Raw genomic sequence first — 22,137 nt, forward strand, 5'->3', positions numbered from 1 at the left:
TCAACCAGGTTTCATATTCCTTTAGCAGCCTGGGGTTTCTTTCTTCTCCAGATTTTTTAAAGTTCACTACAAGGAATGCAGCACTTCATTAAAGATGTCAATAGCTGCACCAATGTTGTTGTGTTGGCTTGGGGCACACAAAGAAGGCCTTAGCAGAGGGACTAGCTGGCCTCTGCAAAAATATCGGAGACACCAGCCAAAGAATTATATTTGCTGTTCCTCTTTGCTTTCCTCAAGGGAAATTTATTTGGATCCAGCTGAAAGTATTGAATCAACTCAGTTCAGCTGAGTCTGTGTGCTCCTGATGTGTACCTTAATTAGGAAAATGTTGAAAGCAAACACAGGGTTGTACTGATCCTCATTATCTTTTATGATTGCAAGTGCCTCAGTAGTCTTAAACCTCTGGCTTCAGGAGAGATACTGTTAAAGTCCAGTTTATTAAAATATTGTCCCTTTTTTTAAAAAAAGCATCAACAATAACGGCAAAGAGCGATGCACACGTTTTTGCTTACGTTGTAAAGTACAGTGTCCATGGCAATTGAAGTGTAGGCGGGTTCATGCATGACCCAAGAGGTCTGCAATGTCATGCATACAATCTAGCTTCGGCCTACAATGCCTGGTGTCAGGAATGAGCCAGCTCCTAGTGGAACTTTACAGCCGGCTGCAGAACAGAGAGGGTTAGAATTGACGCAGGCTGAACAGTGGTCAGCGCAGACTCTCCCGGACTTTGGAATGCCAGTTACCAAGGGAATGACTGAGAGCGGGCTGGAACACAGCCAAAGCTCTCAGGAAGTCAAACAGGCGTGAACAGAGATGGAAGCAGTCTGTCAGAACTGGAAGAGTTTGGAGCTGATCCAATCTCTCCTAAAAGTCATTGAATGGGAGGGCTGTTCGACAGGAAGCAAAACAAGAGACGTAAGGGGCGATGGTTCAATATATTCTGTAGGAACCGGAAGGACTCTTCTGAAGGGTCATCTTGAGTGATAATGTAGGCGGTTTCGTCCAGAGCTGTCCAGAGCTATCTGCTTTTGCAATAAATATTCCTTTTTAATTACCTACGCTTACTGTGTTATTAAGCCAGGAACTGGACTCCTGACACCTACATACATAACAGCAATCATTATTTTTTCATTATATGATGAGGAACACCCTGTGGAATGCCCTCCCATCAGATGTCAAGGCAATAAGCAACTATCTTACTTTTAAAAGACATCTGAAGGCAGCCCTGTTTAGGCAAGTTTTTATTGTTTCATGCTGCATTGTGTTTTTAATTTTCGGTTGGGAGCCGCCCAGAGTGGCTGGGGAAACCCAGCCAGATGAGTGGGGTATTAATAATAAATTATTATAAATTATTTTTATATTCAAAATATTTTTAAATTGACTGTAACAGGGCAGAATGGGGGCAAGGTGGGCTTATGCATTCTCCACTGATGCACACAGGGGCCAGGAATGGAACTCCTATACAAAATTGTTCCCAGCTGTATGTAAAAGTATATAAACTGGTTAAACACTCATTTTGATACCTTACAGCTAATTCATTATGCTCTGAACAAATAAGCGGTTCATGATACTCCCCTCAACTCCAACCTCACAATTTGAGAGATTGCCGTTCATTCCTTGCGCTACAATTTGACAGCAGCAGGACCTAGTATAAAAAAAAATAAGATGACTTTGTGAAGGTTCCCTAAACATAGCAGACACGCATTGTGTTAACATAAATAAAAAGAAGAAAAGCAGAGAATATTTCATAACTATAAAACTGAGACAAAACTCAAACCCTCCCTACCAGTGATAAACATGTATCAATATCACTCATAATAAAACCACAATCCTGCAAACAAAAGCTCGACAGTGTTAATCCGAAATAACAAATTATATTTTAAAAGCAAATTCTAATGAGAATTGCAGTTTATGATCTTCATTTCACATTTCTCTTTCTTGATTGTTTTCCTGTCTTTTTGAGTCTTCAGTCAAAAAATCAATTGTATAAGCAACTTGGCCAAGTAAGGCTTTGCCAATGTCCTTGGTCTGTGTTTGATCCTGCCCCATCACTATCTCTGTGAGACTTACAGTGCAACTCAACAGAGGCATAGCTGGGGGTGGGGGGGGGGGAGGGGAGAACGCTGGGAACGCCCCTGCCCCGGGGGCCCAAGCGGCTAGCTACACCACTGACTCAACATAGGCACCTCCGCTATGGACCTCTGCAGACTTCTAGGGAGGAAAAGCAGAGCTCATGCGTGATTTTTTTGAAAGCGGCAAAGCCAGCATACTATACTGTTACATGCCACCCCCAATCTCCACAGCAGTGTGGGATTCCAGGGAGTTTCAGGCGCTTTTTACCCACCAAGGTCTGAGTTTCCTTTTGGACAATGAGGCACAGCAGAGACTTACACATATTTACAACCTGAGCCTACAATGGAGGAGTTCAAAGCATTGCAGTCCAAGCAGGTTTGGTTTCTCCCATAGCTGCAGCCTTGGGTTCAAACTGTCAACCTACATTGTGCTCTGACTCCCGCTTTCTCCAGCCTGCCACCACTTGCAAACTGCAACTCTTCTCCCCCCCCCCCCCTTCAGTTTACATCATCCCCAAATGCAATCCTGAAACTCCCTCCTAGAAACTGGCATTGTGTTCTGCTCCACCTGTTTGCTGGCTGGCACATAGTCTTAGCTTTGCTAATGCGTTTCTTAATGGCTCATCACCCTTCACTTTGTTAATGGCCATCTCTCTAGGCAATTACTTCATCAGTAAGGCAGCCTGGCTTATATTTGAATGTTTGCTGGGTTCAGGGGTTAAAAGGTCTGTAACAATACCTTCTTCCTTCTGTTAGCAATTCTGTTGGAATATCTTTATGCCTAGGCCAACCAGAGTGGTACTGATGGGAAGAAAGGCTGGATGAGTGAGATCTTGACTGCGGGGGGGGGGGGGGATTGCATAAACATTGCACAAACAATACCTGTGTGTGTGTACACCTTTATATCCGCCTTCTCCAACCTCGTTTCCTCCAGATGTGCCAGCCAGCATGACTAGTGGTCAAGGATTATGGGAGTTATAGTCCAAAACATTTGGGTTGTACAAGGCTATACCGTGGTACCTTGGGTTAAGAACTTAATTCATTCCGGAGGTCCATTCTTAACCTGAAGCTCCACTTTAGCTAATGAGGCCTCCTGCTGCCGCCACGCCACCAGAGCACAATTTCTGTTCTCATCCTGAAGCAAAGTTCTTAACCCGAGGTACTATTTTTGGGTTAGCGGAGTCTGTAACCTGAAGTGTATGTAACCCGAGGTACCACTGTATGTGTGTGTAAGAATAAATAGTTATGCCCTTCCTCCTATTAGTGGTAATAAAATTACTAGTGTGGACCCTCAACATCAAAACAACCCCAAGACCTATGTTAATTTGATCAAATATACATACATAAGCTTCTTACCTCAGGCCCTGACCACTACTGGAATGTTGCCCCTGCCAGGTTGTCCAGAAGGGAAAGCAGCCCTCAGGTTGGGAAAGGTTTCCTACCTCTGATGCATAGGATTACACTTAGTCATCCAAAGCAAACATTAACTAATTGGTACAGGTGAAAGATTTCAAGGTGCATTGGATCATTGTCATATCATAGATAATTATACTTGACTCTTTTTATTGCTTCCTTGCCTTGAGGATAGTGTCAGAAATCTCTACTGGATTTAAGTGAATTCAATATATGGTGATTTTCCCTCACTCATTCTCTCTCTTTCTCTCTCCGTCTCTCCTGACATGCAGTATTTTTTTAAGTTGTTGATTTTATGATGTAATTCTGGAATTTCCAAAGTATGCTCAGAAGGGCAGGCGACCAGTTTTCTTCCAGCGTGGTCTTTGGTTGCTGCGGGGAGGAAAGGAGGAACGAATGAATCTTCAAGCTGTTTCTCCCCTCAAAAATATATCAATGTAAATTACTTCCTCTCTGTTTTTCTAAGAAACTTGCATTAAAAACAAAGCCCAGACAAACTGTAGAAACAATAACCTACAGTACAAAGTTAATTTAAAAGTTGGCAAAGAACAATAAAAGCATTAGACACAGCCATAAAACACCTTATGAGATGGTTTCTTGTGCAGTAAATGTGCTGCTGCTGTTCGTTGCAGGGAATCCAAGTGTCTTTCCCAAAATAGCAGTTGTGCTTAAAAAGAATCTGCATTTAAATTACAGCAGTTTGTTGCTGGGAAGATTATCCCCTCCCCCCAGTCAAGGATGTACAGTGGTACCTTGGGTTAAGAACTTAATTCATTCTGGAGGTCTGTTCTTAACCTGAAACTGTTCTTAACCTGAAGCACCACTTTAGGTAATGGGGCCTCCTGCTGCTTCTGCGCCACCGCTGCACGATTTCTGTTCTCATCCTGAAGCAAAGTTCTTAACCCGAGGTAATATTTCTGGGTTGAGCGGAGAGCCCCACCTGAGGGTATGTTCACATTACCGCTTTAAAGCTCAAGTTCTGTGTGTTCCCCTGCTGCCCCATGTGTAAGAACCATTAACAGGCTTCCTCAACCTCAGCCCTCCAGATGTTTCTGGCCTACAATTCCCATCATCCCTAGCTAGCAGGACCAGTGGTCAGGGATGATGGGAATTGTAGTCTCAAAACATCTGGAGGGCCGAGCTTGAGGAAGCCTGACTTAAGGACTCCAAGCTGGTTTGAGAAAAGTCACATTATACAGTAGTTATTTTATAAAATAAAAAGGAAGTACAGGATGCATATGCATTTTGCATGACATTTGAACACGGATTGCACTGGAAATGTGCAAGTGCACAGGAACTGAAAACGCAAACACAGCCTGAGTCACATTTCCATGTCTCTGTGTAAGTCTGATCCATATCCTGCTACTTTAACTCTGTGTGGTATATTCACTCCGTGTGTGTTTTGATGCTGCTTCGCAGGGAACTCACTTTCGTTACCTACTGATTCTGCAAGGACTCCTTCAGAGACCCCTCAACAGGAAAATGCATCACTGCATCCAACTGGGAACAAAAATAAGGCCACAGCAGGTGAGACAGAAATGCTAGCACTGCCAAATTCAGGTACAATACAGGCAGGGATGAAAACAAAACAAAAAATGTTTTGGTGAAGTTCTACAAGGAAGTGGTTCTCAACTGGTGTTAACCACATGTGTGCAATGACTTAATTCCCCAATGTGTCATGCCCTAAAGTTTCAAGAAAGTTCTGAGTATTCTCGGCAGCTGACTGTTTACTTAACCTTTGATTCTGCTGGAAGAAGTGAGAAAGTTGTCTGTGCTGCAATAATTCTACAGATGCAATACTGAGCCTGATCATTTAATAGTTGTGTAAAAGAGAATTTCAGCAGATGGTGCAGAGCTGAGAAAGGCTCAAAAGTTCTTTTTTCTATGTGACTGTTGAAAGTACAAGATCCCTGAATATAGTAGCACCTAACCTCTCCCTTCATCAAAGGAGGGTCATTGCATCTTACAGTACCTGAGTTTAAATGGCAAAATAATTGTATGATTCATCAAATAAATGACACGTGCATATTTAAATTTCCTTAAATTAATATTTGGGTGCTCATTGGGAAAATAATAGGCCCTTACCTTTTTGTAAGTTACGGAGAGACTTAGCCATTTAAACCAGCAGTGGGGAGCAGGTGGCCCTCAGATGTTATTGGACTCCATCTCTCATCAGCAGCATCAGTGGTTTGGGTTGACAGGACTTGTAGTCCGACAAGATGTAGAGCATCACAGGTTTCCCCATCCCTGTGTTTAATTTACTTTTGACTAGACAATGCTCTAAACAGCTTTGTGCCGTTCGTAATTGACTACCGTATTTTTCACCCTATAGGACGCACTTTTTCCCCTCCAAAAATGAAGGGGAGATGTGTGTGCGTCCTATGGGGCGAATGCAGGCTTTGGCTGAAGCCTGGAAAGTGAGAGGGGTCGGTGCGCACCGACCTCTCTCGCTCTCCAGGCTTCAGGAAGCTATCCGCAAGCCTTGGGAGCCCGCGGGAGTTCCCGCCGGGCTCCCACGGCTTGCGGAGAGCTGCCTGCACCCAAAGCCTGGGCGCGCTGAGCAGTCACGCCGGGCTTCAGGTAGCTCTGCACAAGCCACGGGAGCCCTCCCACGGCTTGAGCAGAGCTGCCTCTATCCCGAAGCCCGGGCGCGCTGAGCAGGAAGCTCAGCGCTGCTTGCACAGAGCAGCCTGTTCTGGGGCCTGGGGTCGGAGGAAGCTCGGGCTTCCCCCGCCCCAGCCCCGCGCCTGGGGGGGGGGAAATAATTTTTTTCTTTATTTCCCCCCCCCAAAAAAAACCTAGGTGCGCCCTATGGGGCGAAAAATACGGTATATCTTTTTTGTAAACCGCGTTGTGGTTTTCTATAGTCAAGCAGTATATAAATTTTATATAATAATAATAATAGTAATAATTTATTATTTATGCCCCGCCCATCTGGCCCAGTTTCCCCAGCCACTCTGGGCAGCTTCCAACCGAAAATTAAAAACACAATACAGCATTAAAAAAGTAAAAACTTCCCTAAACAAGGCTGCCTTCAGATGTCTTTTAAAAGTAAGTTGCTTATTTCCTTGACATCTGATGGGAGGGCGTTCCACAGGGCAGGCACCACTACTGAGAAGGCCCTCTGCCTGGTTCCCCATAACTTCCCCCATGCCTTACAAATGTCATACAATGGTGATCAGTGAGGGAACTGCCAGAAGGCCCTCAGCGCTGGACCTCAGTGTCCTGGCTGAACGATATGGGTGGAGACGCTCCTTCAGGTAAACAGGTCCGAGGCTGTTAAGGCTTTAAAGGTCAGCACCAACACTTTGAATTGTGCTCGGAAACGTACTGGGAGCCAATGCAGGTCTCTCAGGACCGATGTTATATGGTCTCGGCGGCCACTCCCAGTCACCAGTCTAGCTGCTGCATTCTGGATTAATTGCAGAAATAATGGTAATACAGTCGTACTTTGTCGAACAGCTTAGTTCCCGAATGTTTGGACTCCCGAACATTGCAAAGTGACTGTTCCAGTTTGCAAGCTATTTTTGGAAGCCAAATTTCCGATGGGGTTACGCGGCTTCCGATTGGCTACAGGAACTTCCTGCAGCCAATCAGAAGCCGCACTTTGGTTTTTGAACGTTTTGGAGGTCAAACGGACTTCTGGAATGGATTTCTTTCGACTTCCAAGGTATGACTGTAGTGATCTTTGCCATCTTAGTCTGAACACATTTTTTAAAAAAATAAAGTAAAAATAAACGCTACAGCTAAGCAACCATGAAGTGGTTTGTAATACTGTACTTCAAATTAGTGCCTTAAGGTTTCCCCGCTAACCAGTATGCCTGAAAAGCTATAAAATGGTCAGATAATATGTAACCACATTGATAGCGGAGAATGTTCCATTTCACTCTGTGGACATTACTTCCAAGCAAACATGTAGAGGATCAGAGTGGCAGAGAACATGATAACGTGTTCTTTTGTTGGAACAACTGGTGTGAAATGCTGGAGGACTTCTAACCCTGTGATTTTTTTTTCAGCGGACACAGATGTTCAGAACAAAACAAATCTATTTCTTGTGGGGCCCTCGAGATTGCACGAATAGCCTGTTCTTAAAGTACCTATTTTTGTCACTTTCAGATCCTGCTCTAAAACCAGAGGCACATTTGCTTCCTCTCTCCCCACCTCCAACTTCTATGGACCTTCCGCATTCTTTACGTTCAAATCCGCCAGTATTGCCGAGTGTCAAGGTAAACATTAGATTCATAGATTTAGAAGGGAGCCTTAAAAATCATCCAGTTGACCCCGCTGAAAGTTCTGCTATCAAAACAGCTTGCACCCATGTTCTTCCTAATTTTCAGTCAAAAATCCTTGTTCTTGTTTGAATTTGAACTTGTTGGTTTGGGTGCAGATTTATACATATGAATAAGAAATTGCTTTTTAAAAAACCGTGTCCAATATTTTACATATTTTGTAACTTGTCAGGAATAAGCAAGGACCAAACTACATGTTATATTATTCACTCCTTTTTAAAAGCGTGACTAAACTAGCCACCGTTGCTTAAAAGAAAAGAAGCCACGTGTTACCTTGATTCAATGTCCTCTTGAAGTGGATCAGAGCACAGCAGTGATTTCCCATTGAAATTCACCCTCCCTCCCCAGGTGCTATTTGCCCATAAAAATGCTGTTTCATATCCTTCAGGATCAAGTAGCAATGGATCTGTTGTTTGACAGGTGTGGCATCCCCTTGGTGGTATTCTGTGGAGTAACCCTGCTATGTCTTCTCTCTCTGAAATCTCTAGCCTGGCAGTTCTCCCATCCCTCAACAGGAAGCTATTCCTAATCTCCTCACTGCAAGCCTTTTGTGGGCTCCAGAAGAAGTAGAAGCTGTCACCAGTGGCTTCAGTGAGGAAAACCGAATTAGTGAAGGCATGTTTGCCATTGCCTACAAAGGTTGCCGGGACAACAATTTATACGTGGTTAAAAGACTAAAAGAGGTAGGTGACTTTCTTCGTTTAAGCCATAAATTCAACAAAAATTAGAAACGCTGGTTAGAAATAGGTGTGCCACTGAATTCTTACAGTGGATTCTTGAAACTCCCCCTCTTAAGACCTCTGTTGATTTGGTGGAAGCCCCACAAGCACAGAATTGGAAAATCCTATGGAAAGAAAATAAGTACAGTGTAATTAAACCCAATGTTAACCATACAGAGAGGACAGTGTCCAGGCTCTAAGCAGTCTGACAGGTTAGAAGTGCAAGCAAGTACCTGTGAGGCTAAAGGCATGGCTAAGTACATGCTAAGGTGTCAATCCAGCAAGCAACATGCTCCCCTCCGCACACTATCTTTTCGATAAGTGGGGTGGGCACAGCTGTTAGCACAGCAAGCAGCTGGAGTCCTGAGATATTTTTGGGGGGGACCCACACATCTGAGTGGCAGAAGGAGGTGTCAAAGGCTCATCAGAAGGCAGTGAACTGGGTGTATCTGGAGGGATGGGAAAACGCAGCCAGATGGGTGGGATATAAATAAATTATTATTATTATTATTATTATTATTATTATTATGCACAAAGGAGGAGATTTCTAAGGGGTTGGTATACTGATTAAATTAAAAGATATCAAAGTTCAAAAACCAACTGCATCACCTCCATTCTCAACTCAACATTTTAATATTAGGCTCAGATTAGTGCTACTGAAGCTTAAGTATCACAGTGGATACATGGTTTATTAGAATTTATACATATATTCATCATTTAAACTGAGTTGGCTATTGGGGCAAGAAGTAAATGTATTCTCATTTTATGCTTCACAGCAAAATCAGACACAAAAACTATTCCGTACAGAGGTACAGATCTGCTTCCGGTATGTAGCTACACAAAACTTGATGGTGTCTGCTCAACATAGCTGCATAGCTGTCAACCGTCCCTTATTTGGCGGGAAAGTCCCATATCCCAGCGCTGTGTTCCGCTGCTGTCCCTTATTGATGATGTCCCTTAAATTTCCCGGGTTTCAAAGGAAGCAGCTCCTCTCCCTCCCTCCCTGCCGGCCAGGGAGGAGGGAGGCTCCAACGGTGTTGCATGGCTGCGTTGCACACCCAATAAGGAGTCTAAGAATGACTGGGGGGTGGAGCTTGCATACCTTGTGTCGATCAAATCAGCCGCGTTGCCTGGGGACTCGCCTTTGCTCAGCGCTTCCCAGTGAAGAGGTGACGGTGGTTTCCCTTGCTGCATCCCCTTTGCCGGGTTGCTACGTTTGCTTGAGGCTTCGTTTGGCTGCTGGCTGGGCTTTCTGCCTTTGGCTCGGAGGGGCTCAGAAGTTGAACATACCTGTGCTTGGAAAATCCCTTATTTTGGCTGCTGATCCCTTATTTTCAAGGCTGCTGGTCCCTATGTATAGCTGTCAACTTTTCTCTTTTCTTGCGAGGAATCCTCTTCGGCATAAGGGAATGTCCCTTAAAAAAGAGAAAAGTTGACAGATATGCTGCTCAAATGGCTTCAGTTTACTTTGTGTTTGAATTATGCAAATAAGCCTTTTTTAAAAAGAAGAAGCAGCTCTAGGAGGCATTGGATCTTTTATCCGCTGTAGCGCGCGCGCGCGTGTGTGTAAAATTTACCATTCCATGATGGAGAATGGTAAATAAGTGGTGGCTGTTTTGGTATTTCTCTTGTATGTAACTCAAATGTGCACATTCCAGGCTGTTACACAGTCTTTGAATATTCATTGATGCGCCTTTGCTTGTTGTAAAATCTTTGAAAATAATTAACTGCGATTAAAAGCTACTTGTTTGTCAGAATCAAAGATTTCCCCCATTATGTCCACTGCACTCAAGCTCTGGGCACTTCCCCAGTCTGCTTGGAAGGGTAACAGATGTGCATTTTTTGGACAGCCAATGCTCAAGGAATCCCTGATATAGCAAGATGCAGCTCGAAAGCATGAGACCCTTCTCCGACTCATCCAGATTGTCCCTGTAATTCAGGGTACACAAACTGATGCACACCCCTAACAAATACACTGAGATGCAACTGTTTATTTGATTCCATTTATGAATCACTTCCCATGAAATATCTCCAAGTGATCTCACAGTAAAACTGTGATATAATCCCATATCTATCTGCCTGTCTGCCTTCTTGTGCACACTTCATATGTAAAAATATTTTCAGATTCAATACAGATACCAGCTCTTAGTAACTATAAGAAATAATTTTGTGGTCCTTCTGTAGCATGCAGTAGAAAAGTGTCAAGTAGGTATGTGTGTTTGTATGCACAGTTTAATGGAGCTCCACTATGGTCTGCATGTAAAAATAAGTCCCTGTGCTGCCTAAAACACTTCAGTGAAGTTGTAATGCAAATATAAGCATGTCAGAAGGGTTGTTGACATACACATATTTTTAGACTTTGAAAGTCATTTCAGTATTTGGAGCAGAAGCCCTTGACTGGTTAGTTTATTTCACGTGCAGGAAGCAGTAGTGATGAATTGAGGTGGGGGGGTGCATAAGCCTGAGGCATATTTCCATTCTAATCTCACATGGCAGCGTGTAGAGTGAGGGAAGCATCTGAAACATCCAAGACTTAGTACTCTCTACTGACTGAAAGGATTGCATACCGAACTGTGAAGATCAGGGCTGGCACAACCCATTTTGCCGCCTGAGGTAGAACAGGAAATCTACCCCCATCGCTTGCCTCCACTGTTGCAATATGCCTCTGAATGACAGTTGCTGAGCATCGCAGCTTCAGAGAGTGCTGTTTTGCTCAGGTCCAGCTAGGCTCTTCTTATGTTCTTAAGTAGGTATGTTAAATACTGGTACATCACGTTTTCTCACATATCTGTTCAAATACCCTTTAGGAGTTGCCATCCTAACATTCTGCGGTTGTTAGGCTTTACTGTAGAAAGTGGATTTCACTGCCTGATATACCCTTACATGCCTAATGGATCGTTGATGGACAGACTACAGTGTCAGGTAAGCAACCAGTTTGCATGCTGTGTCACAGTTCTACAAAAATACTGTGTTAAAAGCTGACATACTCTAATGTACCATACCAGGAATAGCCAACATGGTGCCCGCCAGATGTTGCTGGACAACAACTCCCATGATCCCCGGCAGCTGGTCTTGCTGACTGGGGCTGATAGGAGTTGCGGATTTCAGCAACTGGAGGGCACCATATGGCTATCCTGTATGATGCTAATGTTGCCCTGGCTGCACAGATGAGAGGAAAGGCACTTTGGCCACAGTCACTGGCCATTTATTCTGACTCTCACCATTTTACAAACAGATGCTTCCCTGTTCCTTTTAGAAAGAAGACAGCTGCAGTGGCCAGTCAGTTCCCAATCACTGTAGCTATAGAGATGAAGGCAAGAACAAGAACACCATAGCCCCAGCTGCTAGCCAAAGGAGGTTGGATTGTCTCCTTTTCAGCAATAAAATAATTTATTTATTTATTATTTAGGTGTATACTCCGCCCATCTGGCTACATTTTCACAGCCACTCTAGGCAACTCCCAACAGAATATTAAAAACATGATAAAACATCAAAGATTAAAAACTTCCCTAAAGAGGGCTGCCTTCAGATGTCTTCTAAAAGTCAGTTGTTTATTTCCTTGACATCTGATAGGAGGGCGTTCCACAGGGTGGGTGCCACTACCGAGAAGGCCCTCTGCCTGGTTCCCTGTGACCTCACTTTTTGCAGTGAGGCCAGAAGGCCCTCGAAGCTGGACCTCAGTGTCTGGGCTGAACGATGGGGGTGGAGATGCTCCTTCAGGTATACTGGACCGAGGCCGTTTAGGGCTTTAAAGGTCAGTACCAACACTTTGAATTGTGCTCAGAAACATACTGGGAGCCATTGTAAGTCTTTATTTTTAGGACTTTAAATTAAGTTTCCTTTAAATGTAATTATATGCGTGTATATATATATATTGCTCAGAACTTTTGAGATGGAGTGGGACTATTGAATCAATGAATGATATTAAACTAAGTAGACATGCTGACCCACATTCTTTTTGTAACACATACATGCCATACATTTAAAGTACATTTTCTCTCCCCACCACCAAAGCATCCTGGGAACTGTAGTTTGTTAAGGGTTCGAGGAATTATAATTTGGTGAGGGAGTAAACTGCAGTTCCCAGGATTCTTTTGTGTGTGTAGCTGTGTGCTTTCAGTGTCTGATTTGTAGGAATCTCTTGGCATTGGTCCATCTAGCTCAGTGTTGTCCACACAGACTGGCAGCAGCTGTCCAGGGTTTCAGGCAAGGGACATTCCCAGCCCTACCTAGAGATGTTGGGGATTGAACTTGGGACCTTCAGCGTGTAAAGCAGACTTTCTGCCGCTGGACTACAGGCCCTTTCCCAAAGGTCATTGAGTAATTGGTGGTGTAGGGGCTGAAACAAGTTCAAACATTTGCCTGCGTAAGGTATTGAAAAGGTTACACGTACTTTTATGTGGGGAAAATATTTACTGCCACAAGGTGAGTCAGGGCAGGATTTGTCTGTCAGCTTCTGCTTGTGGTTTAAGAAACTAAAGAAGTGTATGCCTAGTTCTTTGGACTTGTGGTTTGTGAAGAGTAGCAGCCCCCACCTGAGCCAACATTTTTTGAAAACTGGGGGTGGGTGAGGTTAAAAAAGCAGGAAGTAGCATGGAATCTACTGATTAAAGGGGGGGGGGGAAATACCATAAGGACTGGCCAATCCTAGGATGTGCTCAGCATAGTTCTCTTGATGCCCAGTTATGGAATCTGTGCAGTATTGGAGTTCAAAATCTGTTCTGCTCAGATAATCAATCTGAAAGTAACAGTAGTGTAACGACTTTTATTAGGTATTGTACTGCTGTTACCTTTGGACTTATTCCCCTAATGAACCAACAACCAGACAATTCCATGTCTGTATTTTAAAAGGGAGAAACTATTCCCCCCAGTCCTGTGAATTGTTTGATCTCTGTGTTGAACCAGCATGAGATTTAATTGTCCACCTATCAGAAAATTTGGGCCAGCAAAGAGCTTGATTACTCCTACAGAGAAAGGTACGTTGATGGTCACACAATCTCTTCCCTTCTGTTGCAGGGTGGTTCTGAACCACTAACATGGGAGAAACGCATCAAAATTTCTTTGGGCCTTGTTCAAGCTGTTCGGCACTTGCATCACTTAGGAATTATTCATGGAAATGTGAAAAGGTGAGGAGCTGACTTTAAAACACTGTTCTCTTCTTTACGCCATCAAAATATATATTTCAATAAGCTGGTGAACATTTTCAATTGGTTAAAGATTTTGTTGCAAGACAAGAATAGAAATTGGTTCCATTTCAGTTCATTATTGGTTTCAGATAGATAAGCATATATAATTGCAGACTATTTGTGCAATGATGGACATGCCTACAGCGTCTCTTGCTTTGTACTAACAGTTATAATTCAGCTGTATTGAAGAGCAATAAGCTTGAAATGTGTTTGTGATAGGATTAGATATCTTTGTTCACTTACTGGAACTTTCTGGTTTCTAATTCTTTGAAATACTTCTTTCTTTTGCTAGGACTGGAAATCAGAATTAGAACAGATTTATCACCAAGTAGTATACTTGTTGTAAATGAAAAGTGCATGTTTCCCTCATTTGAGGGTGCGTTTTGCAAGGCAGAATCAGCAGGCAGCGTGGAAGTGGGAGGAATCCTTTGCCACTGGCTGATTATCCTTTGCTGGTTTTAGCCCATTTCCATCCCAGTCCAAAGTAAGCCCCGCTCAGGGGGCAAGGACTATAGGACACTTATACAGGGAAGAATTAGTGGTGGCCAGAAGAGTAACATTCATGTCTTTTGCCCACCAATTATTGCTACAAATGTTCAACTAGATTCACATTTTCTTAGGATCCAGGTTTTGCAAAAATCTTCTGTTTGGAGTGATATATTATTTGCCCTAGCGATGTGGGTGGCACTGTAGTCTAAACCACTGAGCCTCTTAGGCTTGCCGATCAGAAGGTTGGCGGTTCGAATCCCCGCAATGGGGTGAGCTCCCGTTGTTCGGTCTCAGCTCCTGCCAACCTAGCAGTTCAAAAGCATACTAGTGCAAATAAATAAATAGGTACCGCTCCAGCAGGAAGGTAAACGGCGTTTCCGTGTGCTGCTCTGGTTTCGGTGTTCCATTGCACCAGAAGCAGCTTAGTCATGCTGGCCACATGACCCAGAAAAACTGTCTGCGGACAAACGCCAGCTCCCTTGGCCTAGCGAGATGAGCGCCGCAACCCCAGAATCGTCTGCGACTGGACTTAACTGTCAGGGGTCCTTTACCTTTACCTTTTTATTATTTGCCCTACAATTAATAGGAAAATAGGTGCAGTATTAGCACTTTGTCAGGACGCTCTTATTAATTAAAAGGATACTTAAATTAGTTTGCATTATCCCAGGCTACGTTATCACGTTCAGATGTGGATGACTACTATTTCTTGTAGCTCAGTAGTCTTCAGAACTGAGACCCATGTTTGCTTGTTTATTAAGTTTCATTTATATGCTTTACTCAAGGCAAATATTGCATTACACTTCGATTTTATTTTATAAACTTTATTGAAACTTTAAAAAATAATTGCCAAACGCAGTCTTCCAAGACAAATATATGTATAGATGTTAAGTCTTGTGGATGCCATACTGGTGACCGCATGCAAGATGGAGACCCATATTTAGTCCAAGCATTCTAGTGAGCATTCTAGATATTTGTAGCGCTGTTTCTATATCCCAACATAGGTATTGCTGTGGCACTAGTTGAAAACCAATGTTGTAACTGACGTTTTAATTACACTTCTTATCTTGCTTGCACAGTTCCAATGTCTTATTGGATGAAAACTTTGCACCACAACTTGGACATTCTGGTCTCAGGTTGCAGCCTGCAGAGAAAAAATCTGAGCGCTCTGTGATGAAAACCAAAGTCTTGCAAGCTTCTCTCGCTTACTTCCCGGAGGATTTTGTCAGGCACGGGCAGCTAACGGAAAAAGTGGACATATTTGGTTGTGGAATAGTAAGTTGCCCACCTGTTGTGTGCAATGCTATATATGATCCTCACCTCAAGAGTTTGGCAAGTTTTCATGAAAGTGAATTTCTTATATTGCTTTCTCCAAATGAGTTAGCATAGTGTCAATTTATTTTAAAATCAGACTCTGGGTCTGGAAAATTATAGGTCATAGATCAGTGATAGGACACACTCTTTGCAGGCAAAAAGCCAGATTCTATTCTAGACATCGCTAGTGAAAATTTTTTTGGCTGATGGCTCTCGCCCTGACCTAGCCACTGTGATCCATGTGACGGTCACCTCCAGACTGGATTATTGTAACTCGCTCTATGTGGGGCTGCCCTTGAGACTGACCCAGAAACTCCAGCGGGTGCAGAATGCCACGGTGAGACTCCTTACGGGGTTCTCGCTGCGAGGTGCTATACCAGTTGCACTGGCTCCCGGTGGAGTACAGGATCAGGTTTAAGGTGCTGGTTTTAACCTTTAAAGCCCTATACGAGCCTAGGACCCTTGTACCTATGGGACCGCCTCTCCTGGTATGCCCCACAGAGGAACTGTGGCAATGCTTGGTGAGGTTAGGAAAAGGGCTAAGTAAGACTTGCCAATGTTTCAGAGGTAGGATTTCAGTGTTCTTAGTGGCTCCGACTGTCAGAAGAATACATTAGGCAATATTAAACATCCACCTGAAAATTGGCATCCTTTATCCACAGATTTCAATTTCTCTGAACACTGAAATTATTTGTTTACTTCAGTTCAGAAGTTGTGCAATATACACATCCCTGAATATAGTAATTGCTTGTAATGACTGTTTGGTTAATGGACATCTCGTTTGAGCACAGAGAATGAATACTGATATTCCTTTGATCTTAAGGAATAATCCATTCTAAAAAGGGAACGTATGTAATTATAAAAACAATGTTTTCAAGGTTTTAGGAGAGATTCTGACTGGCATGAAGGCAATGGATGAAGGAAGGCATCCTTTTTACCTGGTGAGTTAAGTGTGTGTGTGTGTGTGTGTGTGTGTGTGTGTGTGTGTTGGTGCTTGAAGCAGGATCATTCCCGATAGAAGATCTTCAACCTGGTCCAAAGAATACAATCCCTATGCCGAAATATGTTTTCCCATGCAGATCAGTTCTGCAGTATATGCCAGATCTTCTCTTTTTAAAATTATTTATTATTTATTAAACTTATATACCGTCCTATACCCAGAGGTCTCAGGGCGGTTTCACAGAACAAAATCAAAATATATAATCGAAATAAAAACAACAACCCAATACCCCCCACCACACACCTACTGCTAGCGATGGGACCACCACATCCAAAATCCTAGTACTGCCTTTACAACCCATAGACAGCTGAATGCTGAACTGGATCTGATTGAACATGTTTTTTCAAGTATACATATACTTAGCAAAGTAAACAAAAAAAATTATTATTATTACATGCTGCATAAATACAGGGCCGTCTTAAGCATATCCGGCGCTGTGTTGCAAAGATCCCTCCACCCCCCCCCCCCGTTTCCCAGAGTTGCCAACTTTTTTTAAGGGAGGGACCCCAAAGTTGTAGGAAAGGTTCCCCAGAGTTGTTGTCATTTTTTTAAGGGAGCTGACACCATGCCTACACATTATCTCTAACAAGCCCTTAGAACAAAATGAAATGAAAAAGCAGAAGAAAATCTAATGAAGTCCTCAGTTCCAAAGCAAGACTCATTCAAAACTCAGCAGTTCTTCTAATTCATCCTCATGATTCAAATCACCACATATCAAAAAGTTAAAGTAATCACCAGTTTGTTGTTCTTTAAATAAATTGATAAAGACACAGAGAATGAAATTCCCGGCCAATTTGGGCTTAAGTACAAAGCTGATGTTTTCAGATATTGTGGGGGGTGGGTGTAAAACGGTGACATCCTGAACCTAAAAAGGACCCAAAACTTGGGTCACAAAGGCTGCAGCCTTACCTCTGAACTGAGTCCTAATGGTAGTGCGCCCCCCCCCCAGCTTTCCCCTCCCACACCCTAAATCTGAATGAATCCCTCCTCCACCTTTTTCCTCAACGGAAGGGGTGATGTTCTTGGTGCCCTTTCGCCTCCCCGCCCCCTGCGCTGGGCAGCTCAAGGCTCACTTGCCGGGCGGGCTTCCTCAGCAGTCCCACTACTGTCGGGGGCAGACAGGAGGGAGATGGGCGCTGCGTAGTTTTGCACGCTGCTGCCGCTGCCTCCTCTCCTAGGCAGGAAGCGAGAGAGTGCGGCTGGCCGTAGGAAGAGCCGCTGCCACCCAGCGTTCCCTCGCAGCCGTTCCCGGTCAGTCCTGGACTCCCGCTGCTGGGCACCCCGATGGGTGGGCGCCATGGTGCAGGGCGCCACTAACCCTAATGAGTAAGGCGGCCCTGCATAAATATTTTAAGAGTTTGTTTCCCGCAATAACCAAAAGTACTTGAACTGGGAGGGAAATCAGTTTGGAACCCCCCCCCCCCCCCAGTAAAACCCACATAGGACTCATCCAAACTTTTGCTTGTTCTGCCACTTTCCCTGGGAAAACCTGATATTTACTGCTGAATCATAGCACACATTAATCGGGGTTTCTGCAGATTGAGGTTTGCTCTGATTCAGTGCTAAAGAGTGGGTTTTCCCTAGGCAAGCTATGGGGCAAACAGAAAACTTATTGGACCCATGCTTTCTAGGCACAGGACAAGCGAAAGTGTGGACAAACCCTTAGAGAGCAATCCTATGTCGCTGGAACTAATCCATAGTAGTTTTTAAGTTCTCATGACCTTGCCATTTATTTTTTGTATGACCTGCCTTAATTATATGAAAATCAAATATGAACACTGTCCTCTGCTTCATAGTGTAATTTTGAGGCAGTCGTCTGAATGAGCCAGCCAGCTTAATATTGTTCTCGTACAAAAGGAGCTGAGCACACTGCATTTCTCCTTCTCATTTTCTTCCATAGAAAGATGTCTTCCTTGATGAAATCCAGGCGGCAAAGGAACTATCCAGTTCTAAGGAGAAAACCTTTGAAAGACTCGCTGCCACAGAAATATGTCACAAATATCAAGACAAGCTTGCAGGTCACTTACCAGAAGTGACTGCTGTTTGGTTGGCCACTGCTTCCTGTGTTTGCCTACGGAAAAAAAATGCTAACATGGCAGAGGTAAGTGTACTTCTCTTTCCACTTCCTGCTACAACAGCAAAGCTTTGCCCTGCATTCTTATAGCTTTGCAACCGAGTAGTGCAGGTCTGTGTCTCTGCTATTGTCCTGCATCTGGCTATTATTTGGGGTAGGGGAGCTAGTTTGTGCAAAATCAGCACACAGAACAGATTCTTGATTTATTGGACGCCACAAGTACACACACTGGTCTTAGCTGCAAAGAGTGACAGGAAGATATATATCCCCAGACTTGAGGGACGTTTGTTTGCTTATACCCTGCTTCTTAATAAAAAGATTCACGAGACGGCTTATAGAATAAGGAAAATATCTGTTGCGATAAAGCCAAGAAACACGGCAACAGATAAAACACTAAAGATTTGTTTGATCAGCAGGGAAACCAGAGTCTGCAAACACATACTCTCCCCCCCCCCACACTTTTTATGCATTTACCACAATAAGCACCACGGTGCTACACAAACAGTGACTTAGATCATTGTAGAAAAGGTGGGTGTAAGATTGTCCCTGTTTTTTTCCATATGGTGGGCAGACCATACATCTATAAAGGATTGAGGCCAACAGATGTAGGGCAGGGGGCCACCACCCTCACAGCAGTAGATACAGGCTGTCTTGCTGGTGACGAGGTGACAGCATAACACTCCAAACTTGTTGCTAGAATGCCCGTCCTCATAATATGTCTATACAGTGGTACCTTGGGTTAAGTAATTAATTCGTTCCAGAGGTCCGTTCTTAACCTGAAGCACCACTTTAGCTAATGGGGCATCCTGCTGCCGCCGCACCGCTGGAGCACGATTTCTGTTCTCATCCTGAAGCAAAGTTCTTAACCCAAGGTACTATTTATAGGTTAGCGGAGTCTGTAACCTGAAGCGTATGTAACCTGAAGCGTATGTAACCCGAGGTACCACGGTAAACCATATCCCTCTTCATGAATGGGGTGGGGATGGGGATGAGGGATCACACATGGAGCGGGTTCAGATCGCAACTCCTTGGCCTCACTTCTGACCTGCTGCTCCTACGCCTCTGATCTTTGTGTTTGTCTGGACCTCTGCAAAGGGTCACCTACAAACATGCAGTTGGAGGCATTTCACACAACTGGGGCTCCTGTGTGTTGGTGGGCATCCCTTACTATACAGTGGGTGTATGCTGGCGATGAGGCCAGCAGGACAGGCAGTGTCATGAGTGGAGCCAGCAGGCAAAGTCCCACCCCTTTCATTTTCTTAGTACTTACTTTCCCTCCCTGTTTACTTAAGAGTGTGTGTCCCTAAGTGTTGACGGAAGCAGTTGCATTCTTTTAGTGAGGAAAATCTGAATGAGCTGTTTTAACGTTGTTGTTAAAAAAACAGGTGCATGAAATAATCAAAATGGCAGATCATCAAATACAGTGTCAGAAAATGCCCGAGTGGAGCAGATACCATGGACTCTCCATGAATACTCCAGAAGAAAACGATGAGTCAGCCAGCCCCCTTCATTTTGGTTTCTCAAATGAAGCGAATCCCGGGTCTTTGAACTGTGGAGATTTGTTGCCACCTTTGATGAGCGCCATGTCTCCTGAAACATACTCTGGGCAGATATTACGGGTCCCTTGCGAGTCAGATGAATCAAGTAACTTTTCGTGGGACCCTACAGATGCTGCTGCTGCCTGCCAGCCACCAAGCAACAACTCTCAATATCTAGAAAATGTTTCTCCCACAAAGCCTCTGGCAAACGATTCAGAATATAGCCGTGTCTTCTCCACAAAAAATATGGACTTTGATAAGGAGCCACTAGAAATAACTGGTTCTTTAAATAAAACGACTCCATCAAATACAAATACGGAAAGCTCTGGTGCTGCCTGTTGTTCACAAGGTAACAAGGTAACTTTTAAACATTCTTTGAGGAAAATTAGGAACATTTATGAAGTATATAATAACAGTAATACAAATAATATTATTTCATCAGTTTGCATGGCATGATCCCTGCCCTGAAACCCTCACAGTCTAAAATTGGCCACAGGGCAGACAAGAGAAAGGTGAGAGAAGTGGATGAAGGGTAAACAGGGAAGGAATATGTGGCTGTTTCAGATGCTTAGGCTTACAGTATTTCATTAAGGCTTGGGAACTAGATAGTTCTGTCAAAAGGCTTTATGGAAAAAGTGGGTTTATAGGAAGGATTTGAAAGAGTAAGAGAAGTGGTATCATGCAAGGGTTCTATGATAGTTTCAAGCACATGGGGAAGGAAGCAAGTTCAATTAAAACAAAAATAGGGAACTTCAGAATTATACCGTTGGAGCTAAATTATGTGACATGTAATTAACACCATTTTGGTATCATGTAGGATGTGGTAGATGGGTTTCATGTTGTCATTTTACTTTGCTTATTCTGCAATAGTTTCGATTTTGTAATAGCCCTTAGGTTTTTTTTTAAAAAATGAATCAACTCTTGTGGGGAAATGGATTCCTTAGCAGTAGTCTCTCCTGCTGTATAACATAAAATCCCTGGGATAGATCATCCAGGGATTGGGCAATGGTGTCATGAGTATGCCGATGACATCCAGCTCTCTCTCCTTTACATTAGACCCAAGAGGTGAGGGTCTGAAAAAGTGCCTGGAATTAGTAATGGACAAGAGGCTCTAAACAACTTCTGGAGGGCCACAGATTAGCCTCTCCTAAGTATAAGCAACTTTTCAGCAATTCCTTCATGTTAACTTAAAGAAAATCAACATTCTATAGTTTATTCAAAATAACTTTTACCTCAGTAATTAGTGATTGTATACATTATTTGCAATGTCACTATATTACATTGCTTGTTTGCGCTTTCTTTCAGCAGGGGTGAAAGAAATAAAAATCAACGATAAAAAGAAAAAGATGATGGAACGACTTTTATTGTATGAGGAAAATAAGATAAATACTTGTGAACTCTTTGAAGATTTGATGTAACTAAATCATCATCCATGCAGAACTAAATCATCATCCATGCAGTTTGCAGAAGATTAAACTTTGTTGGCAGTAGAAACAAAAGCACCTCGGGTTACATACGCTTCAGGTTACATACGCTTCAGGTTAAGAACTTTGCTTCAGGATAAGAACAGAAATTAGGCGGCGGCAGCAGGAGGCCCCATTAGCTAAAGTGGTGCTTCAGGTTAAGAACAGTTTCAGGTTAAGTACGGACCTCTGGAACGAATTATGTGCTTAACCCGAGGTACCACTGTTACTTACACTAACAATGCAGTTCTATGCATGCTTATTCAGAAGTAAGTTCCACTGAGTTCAATAGGACATATTACCAGGTAAAGCAATAGAAGATAATACCAGGTAGTAATATTATAGCCCAAATTTGACAAAATCCTGTGAATGAGACATATTTCAATACTATAGAGATTTAAGCAGTCCTAAATCCAAGATTACTCTAGCTGATAGACTTGGTACTTCTGTTTCATGTAGCAACAACCTTTTGCTTCTTCAGCAAAACTGCATTATTTACCTCCTAATTGTAGGTGGTTCAAAGGGATGGGTGTATAGACAATATAAATGCTATATTGGTGATTTTGGGGGTTTAAGTTTGCTA

The 22,137-nt window shown here is 43.3% G+C and overlaps 1 protein-coding gene across 8 annotated transcripts in view; it reads left to right on the forward strand.

The window, feature by feature from the left end:
* IRAK2 (interleukin 1 receptor associated kinase 2) overlaps nt 1–21,590 on the forward strand; it is a 30,849-nt gene extending 9,259 nt beyond the window's left edge. The window contains exons 3-13 of one of the 8 annotated variants that reach the window (XM_083425204.1): nt 4,905–5,012; nt 7,602–7,711; nt 8,263–8,457; nt 9,270–9,319; nt 11,301–11,415; nt 13,510–13,619; nt 15,245–15,440; nt 16,358–16,420; nt 18,380–18,580; nt 19,939–20,440; nt 21,397–21,590. In XM_083425204.1, coding sequence (XP_083281330.1) covers nt 4,905–5,012; nt 7,602–7,711; nt 8,263–8,457; nt 9,270–9,319; nt 11,301–11,415; nt 13,510–13,619; nt 15,245–15,440; nt 16,358–16,420; nt 18,380–18,580; nt 19,939–20,440; nt 21,397–21,509 — 1,763 coding nt within the window. In that variant the 3' untranslated portion in view covers nt 21,510–21,590. Of the gene's footprint in view, nt 1–4,904; nt 5,013–7,601; nt 7,712–8,262; nt 8,458–9,269; nt 9,320–11,300; nt 11,416–13,509; nt 13,620–15,244; nt 15,441–16,357; nt 16,421–18,379; nt 18,581–19,938; nt 20,449–21,147 lie in introns of all 8 variants that reach the window. The other 7 variants (XM_083425205.1, XM_083425206.1, XM_083425207.1 and 4 more) reach the window with 7 other exon arrangements.
* The last annotated feature ends 547 nt before the right edge of the window (nt 21,591–22,137 follow it).

Source organism: Podarcis tiliguerta (genome assembly GCF_965153285.1).
Source record: "Podarcis tiliguerta genome assembly, chromosome: 2".
NCBI classification, from domain to species: domain Eukaryota; kingdom Metazoa; phylum Chordata; class Lepidosauria; order Squamata; family Lacertidae; genus Podarcis; species Podarcis tiliguerta.